The 16,870-nt window shown below is 40.4% G+C and overlaps 1 protein-coding gene across 1 annotated transcript; it reads right to left on the bottom strand.

Annotated features, from left to right (window-relative positions):
• Positions 1 to 1,854: 1,854 nt before the first annotated feature.
• LOC145981417 (uncharacterized) lies at positions 1,855 to 14,851 on the bottom strand. Its single transcript, XM_083114653.1, has 3 exons — positions 14,770 to 14,851; positions 6,371 to 6,540; positions 1,855 to 1,962 (listed from the first exon to the last, which is right to left on the bottom strand). The coding sequence occupies exons 1-3, from the start codon at positions 14,849 to 14,851 to the stop codon at positions 1,855 to 1,857; spliced, it is 360 nt and encodes a 119-aa protein (XP_082970779.1).
• Between the last annotated feature and the right edge of the window lie 2,019 nt (positions 14,852 to 16,870).

The following is a 16,870-nucleotide window of genomic DNA, read 5'->3' as shown; positions in this document are numbered from 1 at the left end:
AATGGCGTTGGGAGATTTGTTGTTGCTAGGCAACACCAACGATGAAAATCCATCTTTGAGCAGTTGAAGCTTAAAAGCAGTGATGAATTGGGGCAGAATCGAGCTTGAGGCTTTACTTTAGAGGGAAGAGAATCAAAAAGGGTAAATTTCTCGTAGCGGACAAACGGATTTCTTCAAATTTACAAGAGAATGCAGTTTCTTTATACTTGTGGAAGTTCGGGGAATGAACTAGCAAATTTCAGCCGTTTGTCCGATACGAGAAATTTACCTCAAAAAGTTTTCTATCCCGTAAATTCTGCTTTTGTAAAATCGGAATATTCATAACTTCAGTATCATTGTCGTCCAATTGTTATTATTATTAATGAGGGTTGATTAATTTCTTCTAATGAAAATAACATTGCTTTAAGTTTGAGACAAATACTTCCAAAATTAAATAATAATAAAGAGTATGTTGATTTTAAAGAGTTTGATCTATCAATATATATTTAATTGCATAATAATTAGGATGTAAGGAAATATAGCGTCTAGGACAATATTTCTAAATAACTGTCACATATGCGAAATCAGAAAAAAATACTCATTGCTTTGCTTTCCATGTCCGAGAAAGTTAACAAAAGTACCAAGAACTTGTAAATTTTCATAAACTTGCAAATTTTGGGAGAAAGTCCCCCCTTGCTCCCCGTTAAGTTACGCCTATGGCTAGCCTCCCTCCCCACTAGCCACGGATCTTGGAATATATTATTTTGGAAAGAGCCCCGCACGTTTTCCCGTGCTTCACATATAATAACAATGGGTCTACTAATGTAATCATTAACAGGTAAAAAGATGGTGAAAAGTAGAGGCAACTTACAATTAAGTCCATTAAAATTTATTTAAAAAACCGTCGAATTGTCATGAAATTAATGTTAAGACGAATAAAGAAATGCAATAACAATTCTAAGTTCCAGCTAATAAAGGTGGTCAATGATAATTATTTTATGCATACTATTATTATATAATAACAGTAATGTATTTTCATTACCGGGGCCTCCCGATAACATAGTGGTAACGTCGTCGCTTTGTAATCAAGGGTTTTCGGGTTCGATACCGGTGGAGGCACACTGCACTGTGGTTTGGAACCGACTTTAAACTGTAGGTCCAGTCCCGATTGAACTTTCAGTGCATAAGGTGGACTTAAAAATAAACTCGTGCAAAGAAATAGCGTCGCTTAAATCTGAAATAAGGTTTTGGTCCTATTCAAGGGCACCGGATTGATGCCCCGGGTTCAACAGCTGAAGAACAATTTGAATGCAATTATGAATAGGAAAATCCAACTAATTCCTTGAACAAAATGAAGTCCAAGAAGGGGGCTCTGACCCTCTCGTGCCTCCCCTTTCTACATCCCTGTCTAAATTGCAGTTACTCGTCATAAGATAATAAAAATAACGTTGGAATTTCAACGAAAAATGCAAGCTCCACCAGGACTCGAACCCGGGTCTGTGGCATACCGTGCCATTGTTCTACCACTTCTTTTTTAATAAAGGAAGTCCTACCCCTAAGTGACAGTATCCCCTGTTTTCTCAACTTTTCGCATATTTCAATTTTCACTATATCCTCAGTATTCTCATTTGGACAAACACAAACATTCATGTCGGAACCAGGACCACTGAGCTACCGAGCCGGCCTGGATTCGCACTGCTCCTGTGTGTGCCTAATCTTTATGTTATGAAAAAAATGACGTTGTTACTTACGCACCTCCAAATCAAATCATCTGTATGTTCGTAAATATATATGATATATTGCTTTTTTCTCAAGACTTTATTTCTTTTTCGTTTTCAATTTTCTACACAAGGCTGCAAAAAACAATTCCACTCCTCACGCTTTAAGTTTTGTTCCAGCAGGTTTCTTGGGTGTCGGAGATTTGGGGAGATTTTTCTTAGATTTCTCGTGTTCCTTGGTTGCAGCCTTAGCTTTCTTCTGAGCCTGTTTTTGTGAAGAGAAAGAAGAGTGAGTCAACTTGTGGTGAAAAGCAACTTCGGGTTTTACCTAGTGTCGCCAGTTTCGACAGCTTATACAGGGTGTCTCATAAGTAATAGCGGAAACTGATACAGGTGAAAGTACACGATAATAGAAACCAAAAAGTCTGAGTAAACATGGGTCTGCAAACGAGCCGTTTTCGAGATAATCGGGAATATGTGATTACAAGCCGCCATGACTTCATTGTTTGTAAACGTCGTCCTAGTTGGTAAAATGCTAATAATGTGTGCCAATGTGTGGTTACAAGCCGTCAATGATTGCATTTTGTAAACACCGAGTGCTTTACTTCTTGCACGGTCCGAGGTTTCCTCTTTGTTTACAAAACCGAACATTTCCGAGAGGTGGCGTTGCAATCAAACAGAACATTCGCACACATTATATTAGCATTTTACCAACTAGGACTACGTTTACAAACAATGCAGTCAGTGGCGGCTTGTAATCACACATTCGCGATTATCTCGAAAACGGCTCGTTTGCAGACCCATGTTCACTGAGACTTTTTTGTTTCTATTATCGTGTACTTTCACCTGTGTCAGTTTGCGCTATTACTTTTGAGACACCCTGTATGCAGTGGTATGCCCAGGATTCTCGTAAAGGGGGGGAGGGAGTTATACTGTATATTTTAGTACTCAGTCCTGTACATTGCCATCTTCTCCAGAATTTGGTGATATTTTTTAGAAATGTTGGGGGGGGGGGCATCAGATGTTTCATCGCACATATAGAATACAGTAGAGCGTCGATTATCCGAACGTCGGTCAACCGAACGACCGCTTAACCGAACTGTGTACTCGCTCGCACCTGTTACTCTCCCACCCTACCGTCCATCATCCCCCTCACTCCCAAACCAAGTTTCCCACAGTAGTCGCCGCACTGAGCCACCGCTGGCGGAACATTGCTTCTAATGGGGCCTTCATAAGGCGCTGCTGACCGGCCAAGCCGCCAGTCGCTGTGTTTCAACAATCAGCACACTTCTGTCGGTGTATATATTGTTCATGCAAAATGCGTATGTAATATGTACATATTTTTGTTTAATAAACTGTACCACATACTATATATTCCTACTAAAGTTGCCTTTGTACGTTACTTTGTAATACTTAAAGAGATGCCTGTTTTTATGAATAAATTTACTGTACAGTACTTCTTTTTGGCAAATAAACATGTACAGTTCGATTATCCGAACAAACCAGTTTTCCGAACACCCATGTCCCCCAATTACTTCGGATAATCGACGCTCTACTGTATATGAATAGCCGCAGAGCATATGAAAATGAGTAATGTGCGCACTTTGTCAAAAATTTTATCACATTCTAACTTTTCTTCAAAATATTTAATATTACAGAGGAAGTCCTTGCTAGACATGGGAAGATATCACTCAAAACTGAAAATTTTCCGGCCCCGTAATTTGAGACTGAATCTTTACTTCTTAAATCGGTTGTAATCACGTGACAAGGACGTAAACGGTAAAAGCCGCATTTACTCGAGCGCTCTCGACTTGGCCGCACCCCGGGATTTTGCAGATTGGAAGAAGGCAGTTATTTTTAATCGATGCCACTGCCATAAACACACTCTTCCTCACATAACATATTATTGTTTTTTGTTGGTTTTTTTCAGCACAATTATTGCACTACTAACCCCATTATCGCCTACATGAGCAGTGCTGGTAAGAAAATGGAACACATACATCGTGAAATACTTGGTTCCTTGCAAGGCGTTATGTGTGTGCCTAACTCTACAGCGTCAAGTGAATTTTAATAGCAAATTTTCAATGACAATTTCTAGGTGACCCATTTTTATGTCGGTGACCGTACATTTATGTTCCACTGGCGTAATATTCCACCAAACCCAAGTGTGTCTATTTTATTTGCCATGTCATAATTGCATCTTATTCATTATGAACGAGAATGTACAGTACTCCTCGCTTCTCCAGCATTTCTATCAAGTTGTTGCTTTTCCTTTCAATTCTTCTCCCATTTTCCATGTTTTTCCCAAACCTTTGCGGAAAACAGCTCAAACACACTGTTCAGCAGGGTGCACGTGTCTTGATACAAAAGTACAGTATCTTTTACAAGGGATTTTTATGTACGACTCTTACGTCATTACGAATTCTTGTAGGGAAGTCAGAAGGCGCTAGGCAGCAGCATTTCCAGATGTTTCTGTTCCACACAGATACAATGTTTGAGAACTTATTAGCGAATTTAGGGAAACCGGATCTGTTCTTGATAAGAAGCGAAGGGTAAAACTGCGTGTGCTTACTGGGAAGATAGAGACAACGTTGGAGCACTATTGGTACACACTTTTCAAAAATTCCTCCAGCGCCTTGCACAAGAAACAAACATTTCCACGACGTCTGAATGGCGAGCTACCAAACTTTTAAACCAGAAGCCATACATTAGAAGAATTGAAAGAAAACATCACGAGAGATTTGAAGTAATTTCCTAAAATGTGCCGTAAATGTGGGATGCAGGAGGACATCATTTCCAACACCTTTTAATTTTAACTGTCAGTGTAATTGTACGAGCTTATTTCTTTACATAGTTCCATAGCGGTTCCATTTACGCAGATGTTGCATCCAGTTTGCCGGCAGACGAGCTCTTGCTGCCCGGTGTAATATCCGCCGCTCAGCGGAAGTCTCGACCGTGAAAGGCACTGTAGAATATTATTCGGTCCATCATCAGGGGCGGCGCCAGGGAGGTGCGAAGGGGTGCTTGCGCACTCCTTGTACAAAACCTATGTTCGACCGAAGACACTATCAAAGTTTATGCCATGTCGTCATATTGAGGTTAAGTGAGACCACTGTTATTATAAACAACAGGCAAGCATTGATCCTACTATGAAAGATAGCCACATCTGAATTTTGTGTCTCCATTGGCTGTATTGCAGAGGTTCAATAAGAGTGTTTTTAATGCCGAGGATGATTTTATTTTGTATTTCACTACATAGTTCAATAAGATTGTAACGTGTATCTCAATGTTTACACTCTATGGCCACTTTATTGGAATGTAAGACGTAATGCATGTCATAATAGACGTTCAGAAAGGGGGAATTTGAATGTCAACCTAAAGTTATATATTTCACTCATATAATTACATTTCAGTCACTAATTTATGTTAATTTTTATAAGAATGTTGCAGGAACATGATAACTTTAAAGTGAAGTAGCGTTTTCTTTAGCGGGTGAAAAAGATGCCTTCTTTGCCCCCCTGAAAAAATCCTTATGGCCTTCATATAACGGGTGGTCCAAAAGTCCCGGAACGGTCACATATCGTGAGAAATACACATCGAATCGGAAAACGAAAAAATACGTGTTTAATAACGGAAAGAAAGCTATTCAATGATATCACACTTGATTCCCCGCCCTTTTGGGGGGGGGCTGTAAAATTTTAAATGGAAACCCTCATTTTGTATTGTAGAATCGGAAAGAGGACTTCATTCCGAGTCCAACGAGCTCTCAACCATCCTTCTAGCTCAATTAGGAACGGAGATATGGCGATTTAAAAAAAAAAGAAAAAAAAGTGAAAATTTCATAAAACCCCCCAAAAAATTGAAAGGGACGCTCTGCCCCTAATTGAGCCATACCCCCTTCCATATACTCTATTGAAAGGTCTTGACGTGGAGATTCCGAATCTGCAATCGCTTTCACTCTAGCTCAATTAGGGCAGAGCGTCTCTTTGAATTTTTTTTGGGGGGGGGGTTTATGAAATTTTTCACTTTTTTTTTTCTATCTTTCTTTTCTTGCGAAAATTTAAAATCGCCATATCTCCGTTCCTAATTGAGCTAGGAGGATGGTTGATAGCTCGTTGGGTCGGAATAAAGTCCTCTCTAGGATTCTACAATACAAAATTGGGGTTTCTATTTAAAATTTCACAGTTGCCCCCGGGCCCATCCCCAGGGGGCGGGGGTGGGGAATCAAGTGTGATATCATTGAATAGCTTTCTTTCACTTCTTCAACACATATTTTTTCGTTTTCCGATTCGATGTGTATTTCTCACGATATGTGACCGTTCCGGGACTTTTGGACCACCCGATATGTCATTGGCCTTCCTTGAACAAGCTGTTCCTTTCAGATTTCCAAACATGTCGTTCTTGTGCTAAAATCAAGCAAAAATGGAGCAAGTCCCTAGTGCTCTTCAGTTTCATTGACATAATATTATCATAGATGCCTGCTAAAAGTTAATTTGTATTTGACGTAGTGGCTAAAGGTTACATGCATGTTTCATGTTTCAACATCGGACCCCCTAATTTCTTTCGGCACCCCCTCAGCTCCATCCCTGAGCATGCTAGCCCTCACCTTGCAATCCAATTAAGATTTCCCAGTCCAGAATTATCGGCAGAGTAGCCGGGAAAGAAATTCTTACCTTTTTCTGATCTTTCTTCAGTTTCCTCTCCTGCTTCTTCCCCAGCACTTTTAAATTCACGGAGTACCAGAAGAACCACACTCCGCCGAGAAGGGTGAGAATTATCACAACGTTGATGACGGTCAAGGCGACAGAACGGTCGTACATCTTCACCGTGACATCCCTGTCCTCTGGAAATGGCAACAGAGATTCGTCTATTCGTTTAAAGCGTTCAGATTTGAATGGCAAAGTTTTTAAGCCCAGATGGGCCTCCAGTTTGTAGTGGAATCTGAACCACTGCCAGGGTGGACCCTGCTGAGTAGCGCGGTATAGTTTCTGACGCATGCAAGAAAAACAAGTACAGGCCATTTGGTTAAAGCCCCTGAGTCATTCCATGCGAAATCAACACAGCTTCCGACCTGACCATCTCCGATTTTCATGAAATTTGGGGAGTTAAAAATATGCATGGAACTTAGTAACTATGAAAATTTTTAGTTTCGTGCGTCTTGTAATTGTTAAATTATTCAAGGTCAAAGTTAGCAGAAATTGCCCTTTTTGAGCCCGCTTAGCTATACTAAATGCGCTGTAACTCCGCCCCTATTTCGCCTAGGAAGCTCAAATAAAGCTTATTGTACACGGATTTAAACAAGCTTTCCAGTGATATATAACAAGCACACCTTTCGATAAAAATATAATTTTGTCACGTGACCTTGACCTTTGACCTTGAATATCTCAAAACATGTCATCACCAAAAATCGTGAAAAAAATATATTTGGTCCCTCATTCCATGCTATAAAACATATCAAAAACTCATTCTGGGACTGCAATGGGATCAGAAGATACAAAATAATATGTGTAACTATGTGACTGATAAAAGCCTCATTACATGAACTATGACGAGTCAAAAGTCCTTTAACACCCCTACAAAAGGTAAAGGAGTTATCCTGGTCATGAAAGAAATAGGTTAGGCACAGGGAGATCTCTAGCTGCGTGTGTCAAGCGCAGGTCCAGCATATTTTTGACCGCCATATTGAATTCAACGCAAAAATTTCAAAGGAAAGGTGGTGATGTGATATATCAAATCAGGCTAGAATTTCACGAGAAATGAAGCAGCGAAGGTTTTTCCAACTTATTTTTAGGCAGCAAAATGTTATACGCATATCTTTCACTTACGATATATGCACATTATATTGTTGTCAATATTCCTGTGAGCACTCGTTGACGTCTCTCACACTCACATACAACATTTGGCAATGTAGCAGGTGCAACATCATCGCAAGCAGCAACTATGCCTTCTCTCAGATGGTCAATATCAGAGACTGTTAGTGCATGCACCATTCTCTCCAAATGTTTCTGAAGGTAAAAGTCCTCCTAAGATGTTAGATCTGGGGAATGTGCAGGCCTTTTAATACATCCCCGTCTGCCCATCAATGTACCTAAAAATTTACCATGAAGAAATTGCCAAAATGTTCACATAGTGTGGTCACACACTGTCCTGTTTCAAAACTTTGGAAAAGTGCCATATCCCGTAAGCAAGGATGAAAAACCTGTTCACTTAACACATCCAAGAAGCCCTCACCATTTAAGGTTCCGTTGTTGAATATGGACCAACCATTCCCGTTCTCCATACACTATACCACATCATTAGCTTACCAGCAACAACCATTCGGCTGGGATCTGTCTACTGTAGATTATCAAATCACAGGTATTGCATACAATTTTTATTAACTTTACCGTGAACATAAAAATTAGCCTCGTCAATGAAGAATTTTTCATTCCAAAGGAAGTGTCACGTAATTGTTTGAGATACTTTTCCCAATATTTTCTCCACTTATCAAGTATTTGGTGAATGTTGCTGATTAAAATCATATGCAATGGTGCGTATACTTCTTTCTCTCCCAAGATGTCAGCGTGATCTCGACGAGTTCCTAACACATTAGGAGCATTCTTAAAACGTTGTCTTTAACACCTCGAAAAGGAGAAAATTGTTACAAGCATGCAGTAATAACTTTTTGCTGGTTAAAGATACTTTGGATAAACCTTCGCTGCTTCATTTCTCGTGAAGCTCTAGCCTGATTTGATATATCACATCACCACCTTTCCTTTGAAATTTTTGCGTTGAATTCAATATGGCGGTCAAAAATATGCTGGACCTGCGCTTGACACACGCAGCTAGAGATCTCCCTGTGCCTAACCTATTTCTTTCATGACCAGGATAACTCCTTTACATTTTGTAGTGGGTGTTAAAGGACTTTTGACTCGTCATAGTTCATGTAATGAGGCTTTTATCAGTCACATAGTTACACATATTATTTTGTATCTTCTGATCCCATTGCAGTCCCAGAATGAGTTTTTGATATGTTTTATAGTATGGAATGAGGGACCAAATATATTTTTTTCACGATTTTTGGTGATGACATGTTTTGAGATATTCAAGGTCAAAGGTCAAGGTCATGTGACAAAATTATATTTTTATCGAAAGGTGTGCTTGTTATATATCACTGGAAAGCTTGTTTAATTCCGTGTACAATAAGCTTTATTTGAGCTTCCTAGGCGAAATAGGGGCGGAGGTACAGCACATTTAGTATAGCTAAGCGGGCTCAGAAAGGGCAATTTCTGCTAACTTTGACCTTGAATAATTTAACAATTACAAGACGCACGAAACTAAAAATTTTCATAGTTACTAAGTTCCATGCATATTTTTAACTCCCCAAATTTCATGAAAATCGGAGATGGTCAGGTTAGAAATTGCACATTTCTGTGTTGATTTGGCATGGAATGACTCCCCTATCACACGGAACTGGATTTCTAGTAGGAATGCCCTAGTTGGCGCTGAACTAACTTTCTAGGTAGCAATCATGGCCGCCTGACTGACTGCTTGACTGGTCTGGAGGAATAGGACATGTTCTAATTGTTACTTGCTTTCCTCGACTGGGTTCTGTGGAACAGCCAATCAGAGCAAAGTTTCGCCATGTGAAGATAATCTGTGAATGTGCAAAGGAGCGCATTTGTCTTTGGTTTCCGAGTGTTACTCCAGAAATTTATAACGTATACAGCATGAAAGGCGCGTTGAGTTACACCATCTATGCTGAGTGCACGCTGTTTACATTTGAAACAACTAAAATATTCTTCCATACGTGTACAGTAAAGGTTGTAAATTATGTATTTATGCAGCGCCATTGTCTTGTACCTAATAACGTTTTATACGAAACGTTATTCCTCTCGGTTGAATAGTTATCCGCTTTTAAAAATGTGAAGTGATACATTGTTTACATCTCACGCGCCCGCCATTACAACTTCCCTCGTATGGGAACAAAAGTATATCGACAAGTACGCTGATAAGTATCGTGTGAGGCGAAAACTAGCAAATTGGTAGTCAGTCCAGCGCCAATTAGGGCATACCTACCGGATATCCAGTTCCGTGTGATGCAGGCTTTAGCTTGAGCTCTGGCCTTAAGCTGCGCAGAAGCCTGCCGTCAGCGCGACGATGCGAGAGTTCCACTGAGAGCAGAGTTGCTAACTGCCTTAACAATTACCTATATCCATAATCTGACTTCAGAGCTTATTGGTAGGTGCGTTCGGTACTTACTGCATTTATATATGTATATATTTTTAAAATGCGACAGTTTGAGAAGGTGATAGATTAAGAAAAAGAATGACAGAGGATTATTTTTGTCGGTGATTAACCTTTACACCGTCGAGCGGATTTTCGAAAGTAACCTCTCTCTGGCCGCCTCCTTTGCGCGCGATTTTTAAATTTTACACTTATTTCAGAAAAACGTTATATCTCGGAGACTATTTGAGAAATCTACTTTGGGTTACTTTTGTTTTGCAGCTAGAACATCAGGGCATGCAACCGTGCAGGAATCAAAACGCCAAAGCCAATAAGAGGGGTTAAGTGGGCCACGGCCCCCACTTTCAATGAAAAGAATCATAAAAATGGGGAGTTTTTTCACATATTCGATAATGTAATGCATCCAGAAACATGAAATGACTTTCATTCGGTTCAAAAATGACCATTCTTTGAAAATAAGGTTAAAATTTACCTCACCTTCCCAAAATACCGGGGAAAGAGGGGTAAACTCTCCATTTGTATGATTTTTTCATTGAAAGTTGGGGGCCGCGCCCCACCCAACCCCTCTTATTGGCCTTGGCGTTTTATTCCTGCAAGGTTGCATGCCCTGATGTTCTAGCTGCAAAACAAAAGTTACCCGAAGTAGATTGGTCAAATAGTCTACGAGTTATAACATTTTTTCGGTTTCTCCGAGGCCTTTTGGCGCGAATTTTAAATTCGTACACTTATTTGACAAAGAATGTTATAACTCGTAGACTATTTGACCAATCTACTTCGGGTAACTTTTGATTTGCAGCTAAAACATCAGGGCATGCAACCGTGCAGGAATAAACACCCCAAAGGTAATAAGCGGGGTTAGTGGGCCGCGGACCCCAACTTTCAATGAAAAAATCATCAAAAAGGGGAGTTTTTTCACAGATTCTATAATGTAATGCACCCAGGAACATGACATAAGTTTCATTCGGTTGATAGAGGACCATTCTTTGAAAATAAGGCTAAAGTTTGCGTCCCCATCTCAAAATAGCGGGGGAAGAGGAGGCAAACTCCCATTTTTATGATTTTTTCATTGAAAGTTGGAGGCCGCGGCCCACCCAACCCCTCTTATTACCTTTGGGGTTTTGATGCCTGCACGGTTGCATGCCCTGATGTTTTAGCTGAAACACCAGTGGCCCATCGGCCAACTACGCCTATATTTTCTATGGGTCACATATGACCCATTGGCCGAGTAAAGGTTAAAGCCCTCGGCGAAAGAGGCAACCTACTTCTCCTCCTCTTCCTCTCGGAAGGGTAGAGGGAAAGAGGGTGTTACCACGAGTAAGGTGATAGTTGACCTGTGTTGCTTAGGCAGGCCTGTAGCTAGAATTGATCTCCGGGGGAGGGGGGGGGCTCACGGGTTATCAGGGGGGCTTTGTAAACCAAGTCCATTTTAAAAAATATATTAAATGAAGGTAAATTATGTGTGTGTGTGGGGGGGGGGGCGCTCAGTCATTTATAAATATCATATACTACACAAATAGTACATTATTCTACATCTTTTAAAACATCTCTTGAAGTGTTAATTGACTGATACTGAAATTATCCCTTACACATCCCATACTATTTTAGATGATCCAGATATGTATATCACACACAAGAAACGCACAATATTTAATCACAGTGCCTACAGTATATTCCACCCCCGGCCGAAGCAATTGAACTCCCCTTCCTTCCCAAAACTTGGGAGTTGTTGTTGACCTTTGACGTAGATGCGGAGGGAACTTACTTGCATGATGACATCAAAGTCACAGATTTCTGTCTAAACGGAAGGTTGCAACAGGGACAGTGAAGGTACAGATAAAGAAGCTCCCATATGAAAGAACTTTCTGAAGTCTAGAGAATATTCTAAATACTTGCAGCTACTTCTGCTCATAAACAAAATGAGCGAATGTAATAGATACTCTTCATATTCTGTGGATTTATCCTTAAAGTTGCGAGTTGTCTACATTTTCACTCTGCACTGCGAACAAATTATGCAAAATAGTTTACCTAATGTAAAGGGGGGGCTGATGGTAGTTCCAGGGGGGCTGAGCCCCCCTGGCCCCTGTCTGGCTGCGGGCCTCTGCTTAGGGTGTTTTATTCAACGCAAGCTGACGTGAAAACTGGAATGAACATTGGAGAAAGCAAAGTGATTCATAGTCAGAGTAGAGAAATTACCTTAACGTGCATAAGTTTATGAAGAAAGAAGCATGACAGGTCTTGCGTTGAACGTGAAATAAGTGCAAAAGCGTGTTTCCGCAGCTACTGATATGTCAGTAAGTACTTTGAAACGAAAATGATCGCTGCAAAGTAAGTGGGAAGGGATTAGTAACACCTAACAAACCACGCAGAAGAAAGACATTTAATAGTGATGTGGACGAATTTGACGAGTGTGTTATTAGTAGAGCAATCGACGAATTTCACGATCGTGAAGGACAGCGTGCTACTTTAGATTCGTAAGTATTTTTTTTTAATGAGACAACAGCATATAGCTTTGCCAGTTTTTTGTCTAGTAGAATTGTAACTTCTGCGTATTGCAACACTGCTCCTATGAGTCACGTGACGTCTTCTGCAGACGACAAACCTTTCCCGCTTTCCGCATGCCAGAGCTCAGGCTAAACCGAATGTGCTGTAGTTAGAGCTCTCGCCACGAAAACAGCCCAGTCAATGTCACGCCACCCACCTACAGTGTTGCCAAAGAGCAACAATTTCAACTGCATACGTACAACGCGAGCAGCTTAGAAGTGTGGCTACCCTGGAGGGCCAGGAGTGTGGAGGAGGCTAGAACTTGATAATTCAACGGTTTTATAAGGCATTTAAACGCACAGACATGAAATAAGGCGTGCTGCAGAAGTTCACCTGTTGCCACGTTGGAGCACAAGAGGGTCGTTGCCACCACGTCAGAGGGTTAAGAGAATGAAAGATCTCGTTGTAGAGTTCGTCTTTGTAATCCATATGATACAAACTGACGATATTTGCTCGAAAGGTTGGGGATGACACAAAAGTGTCCCGGAGAGAGGTCGGTCTGACGCTCGAACTAGGCAACGCAGCCCGATTGACGTTGCCACACAGTGCGCGGGAAACAGCGACTTTTGTCCCGCTCTCGCTTTGCTTTTCCCATATATGGCACCAGCGCAATTCTGCCCAGCCGCCTATTTTCATGACCGTGAACAATGATATGAACTGTAGCAGAAAGTTCGATATTGAGAAATTTCCTGTAATGCACTGTTATCTTGTACTCTGCCTGATAGAAACATCTTGATTTGAGAACATAGGCGGATCTAGAATGTTTTCCATGGGAGGAACATAGAATATGCTGTAAACATATAATACAAGGTTGATTTTTTAATTAGGGACCGTTTTGCGCTCACGTTGCAACACTGCGTGCTTGACGTTTTGCGCATGTGCGTTAGTTAACGACATGCCTTGCACGTAAACAGACGCCATTTGCAGGTTGTGAAACGCTTGGTGTGGTGGTGGTGGACAATGGAAGTGATGCAGGTGATTGAATATCCCGCCGAGTGTGAGATACGATCAGTGATCAGGTATTTGACCGCGAAAAATGTGAAAGCGGCAGACATTTATCGCCAGTTACGCGAGGTGTATGGTGAGAATGTCACTGTTGAAGGCAAGGTGTGTAAGTGGGCACGTCTGTTTAAGGTCGGTCGCACGAATGTTTATGACGAACCACGATCAGGACGCCCCTCAATCATAACGGACTCAGTGGTGCATGATGTCGAGAGCGCGATACGAGCCAACCGCCGTTTGACAGTGTCAACGCTGTCCGATTTGTTTCCACAAGCTTCACGTTCTGTACTGTACACGATTTTAGTGGAGAATTTTAAGTTCAGAAAGCTGTGTGCTCCGTGGGTGCCCAAAATGCTCACAGAGGAACACAAGAGTAAGCGTAAGCATGTTGCTACATGACAACGCAGTCGCTCATTTACTCATATGGCTGAGAGCGGATGGACCACTCTCCGTACAGTCCGGATCTAGCCCCTAGCGATTATCACCTCCACTTGAAGACTTTCCTCGCTGGGAAGTGGACCTTCCAGGAGGAATCCTTACCACAGCACAATGTACAGTCACCCGCAATAAAAACGAAACACCTAGTCCCTGACGTACTCGCTTCCCTGCTTAGCGTTGCGTGTGTTGCCTAACTTTACGGCGGTGGTAGAAATTGCCATTGATAATTTGCTATTAAAATCTACTCAACGCCGTACAGTCAGACAACATACATAGCGCATTGCAGGGAAACGAGTGTTTCGGGATCCAGGAGTCCCATTTTTATTGCAGCCACCAGGAAACGAACTCAGAGTTCTTTGATCATAAGACAATAGCATTAGCATTTGTTGTTTTTCTTATGAATTGGAAGTAGTTTTATGTTATTTGTATTAACAACAATTACAGAAAGAAAGAGATAAGCTTGAGAATTCATACCTCCGAAGAATCTGTCACAAACATCGAACATATTTGGCTTAGAATACTCTCTCTTTGAGTCATTAATTAACCAATTAATGTTATTATCTAGTAAGCAATAAGTCCAGGATTCGGTATCCGGTGTCGACTTATGTAAGTGGCCAGTAAATATAGTTCCGATGAATATATTTGACTAGACTTTTTTGTACTCATGTACTCTGTGGAAACGATTGACCGAACATTTCTTGTTTGTTATAAATAATATAGTCCCATCTATACTTAGTCATTAATTTTGGGATGGGCACATGCCCCTCCCGCTAAATACACCAGTGATTGAGAAAATAGCAATCTGCAAAGTCTCAACCTGTAAACACTATTACAATATACGATACAGAAAATGCTATAAGTGAACCTTTCGTGTGCTTTTCAAGACTGTCTCGCATCATGGTCACGAACTGATTGATAATGGTCTCTCCTAAATGAAACGAACCCATCTTCTAGCCGTGCCTAAGGAAATCAGCCTATGGGCTTTACTTTTTACCAGGCAGTTGCATTGTCATTCTTGGCAGAGCATTGTTGAGTCAACAATCATTTCTCTCTTGTCAAAGAAGCAGTATCATTCCATGCTGAAACTCCATCAGGATGAACTCGCAAATTCAAGCCCTTACCTCTCAAATCATGTATCATCATTCATACGTATGCGCTTGTCCTAGTTGATGATCTTTGTATTAATCTACCTGTAGATATTGTACACATGTGCGTACACAATGTAATCTGTGTGTAGAATATGTCGACCAGCGAAGGCTTAACAGTTGGGTTTGTAGAAGTGAAATAGAATTATCCTGCATTTCAGTTGAACTGTGAGAAGTAACTTGAATTCTAAAATTATGAGCAAATTTTTTGGGGGGTGAGGGATAGTTATTGTTTTCAAGTCCATTTGATCCATAGAGAGGCTAATCGGGACTGGACCTACAGTTTAAAGTGGGATCCGAACCACTATGTGCGTTCAGCAGCGACGGCGCCAGGGAAAAGTGACTGGGGGCGGAGGAGGGGCAACAAGATTTTGTTGGGGGCAGTCACATTAAAACGCCCAAAAACACTACATATACATTATAAATATATAATAATAATACTTATATTATTATTATTATTATTATTATTATTATTATTATTATTATTATTATTATTATATTCATGTGTGGTGTTTTGTGTTTGTCCTTTTTTTAGAGTGGACGTTTACTGCCTAAATTTACTTCTTGATTACGAGTTTATCTCCACGATTCGCTTTAATAAAGGTATTAATTCTTTTGTTTTTTATTTGTGGGAACTGCCGCAAGTTGCGTTGTTTCTAGTGGCCCATTTCACTATTGGAAGACATTTATAATATTATAATTCATCACCTTTCTTGAGATGAAACTACTGATAAATATTGAAGTTATAGATAATAATATGAATGACGAAAAAAATGTTTGGAAGAGTTTAATTTTCTTACAAAATAAATAAACATGACGTTGGAAGAAATTAATCTTCTTAAGTATTAGAAACTACGAAAGTCACTTAATGAAGTGCAATTCTCCTGTAGGAGAATTCTGTTGTATGTGCTTTGAAGAACACATTGCCCGCCTTCGGTATGTCCAGGACTTGATATTTCTTCTCAATAGCAAGGACAGCCAAATGAGGCAGCTGGCATCCAACATCCTGTTTCGACCAAGGCTTTTAAAATATTTCAAAGACGAAAAGGTCCTTTCACACGCTGCATTGGAAACTGGAATTGTTGCCGAGAATACAACTAGAGTGTGAACCTTGTGAAATGCCAAATTATACTTTCCTAGGATTTCGAAGTGAAGTACTTTTGTTCCATCTTCGTAACGCTGAAGAGTTTTGGGCAAAATCTGCGTTTCACCTTTCAGGGGAAATGTTATTACAGGAATAAAAATCTGAAAACGTTACAGTTATCTCATAATTCAAGAAATATTCTGACCCTGTGAACAGTTGCAAATCCTAAAAAGCGTTTTTTTACCTGCCCGGGATACAAATATCTGTCCTGTTCCTTTCTCGCAATGTCTTTTGTTTCATCTACATCAGTGCGAATACTTTCGTCTCTTCCACTTCCTGGCTTATTTTGATGAGAATAAGTGTGGACATTACGCAGATTAATTTGATTTGAATATAATTTTGAGTGTAATTTGCATTTTAAGGTTCAAGTTCAATCAATACATTTCCGAATAATATTCCCTCCTTTTGAAATTAACTTCAAGAGTATCGAAGAAATTCCCTTTGTTAAGGTTTGCCTCAGACTCATCATCTCGAAAATCAAATCCCTGAATAGTAAGAAACTGCCATGCATCCACAACAACTGACATGTAATGTCGGTTTTCTTGGATTATCTTTGGTCCCAGGTGCAGTAGGTCCAGTCCCGATTAGCCTTACTGTGCATTAAGGACTTTATGGACTTTTCAACCAACCAACCAAATCTTGAATCACCTTTGACCCACGATTAGAATAATTTGCCT

The sequence above is a fragment of the Lepisma saccharinum genome, chromosome 29, assembly GCF_977018435.1.
Source record: "Lepisma saccharinum chromosome 29, izLepSacc3.1, whole genome shotgun sequence".
NCBI classification, from domain to species: domain Eukaryota; kingdom Metazoa; phylum Arthropoda; class Insecta; order Zygentoma; family Lepismatidae; genus Lepisma; species Lepisma saccharinum.
This window is presented reverse-complemented; position numbering and strand designations above follow the sequence as displayed.

What these genes read in the sequence shown, in the direction of transcription:
- LOC145981417 (XM_083114653.1), bottom strand. Translation starts at nt 14,851, where the DNA reads ATGGGTTCGTTTCATTTAGGAGAGACCATTATCAATCAGTTCGTGACC. An exon ending in TCTTGAAAAGCACACGAAAG is followed by an intron (nt 6,541 to 14,769) that starts GTTCACTTATAG and finishes TGCCATTTCCAG; the next exon opens with AGGACAGGGATGTCACGGTG. An exon ending in TGAAGAAAGATCAGAAAAAG is followed by an intron (nt 1,963 to 6,370) that starts GTAAGAATTTCT and finishes TCACAAAAACAG; the next exon opens with GCTCAGAAGAAAGCTAAGGC.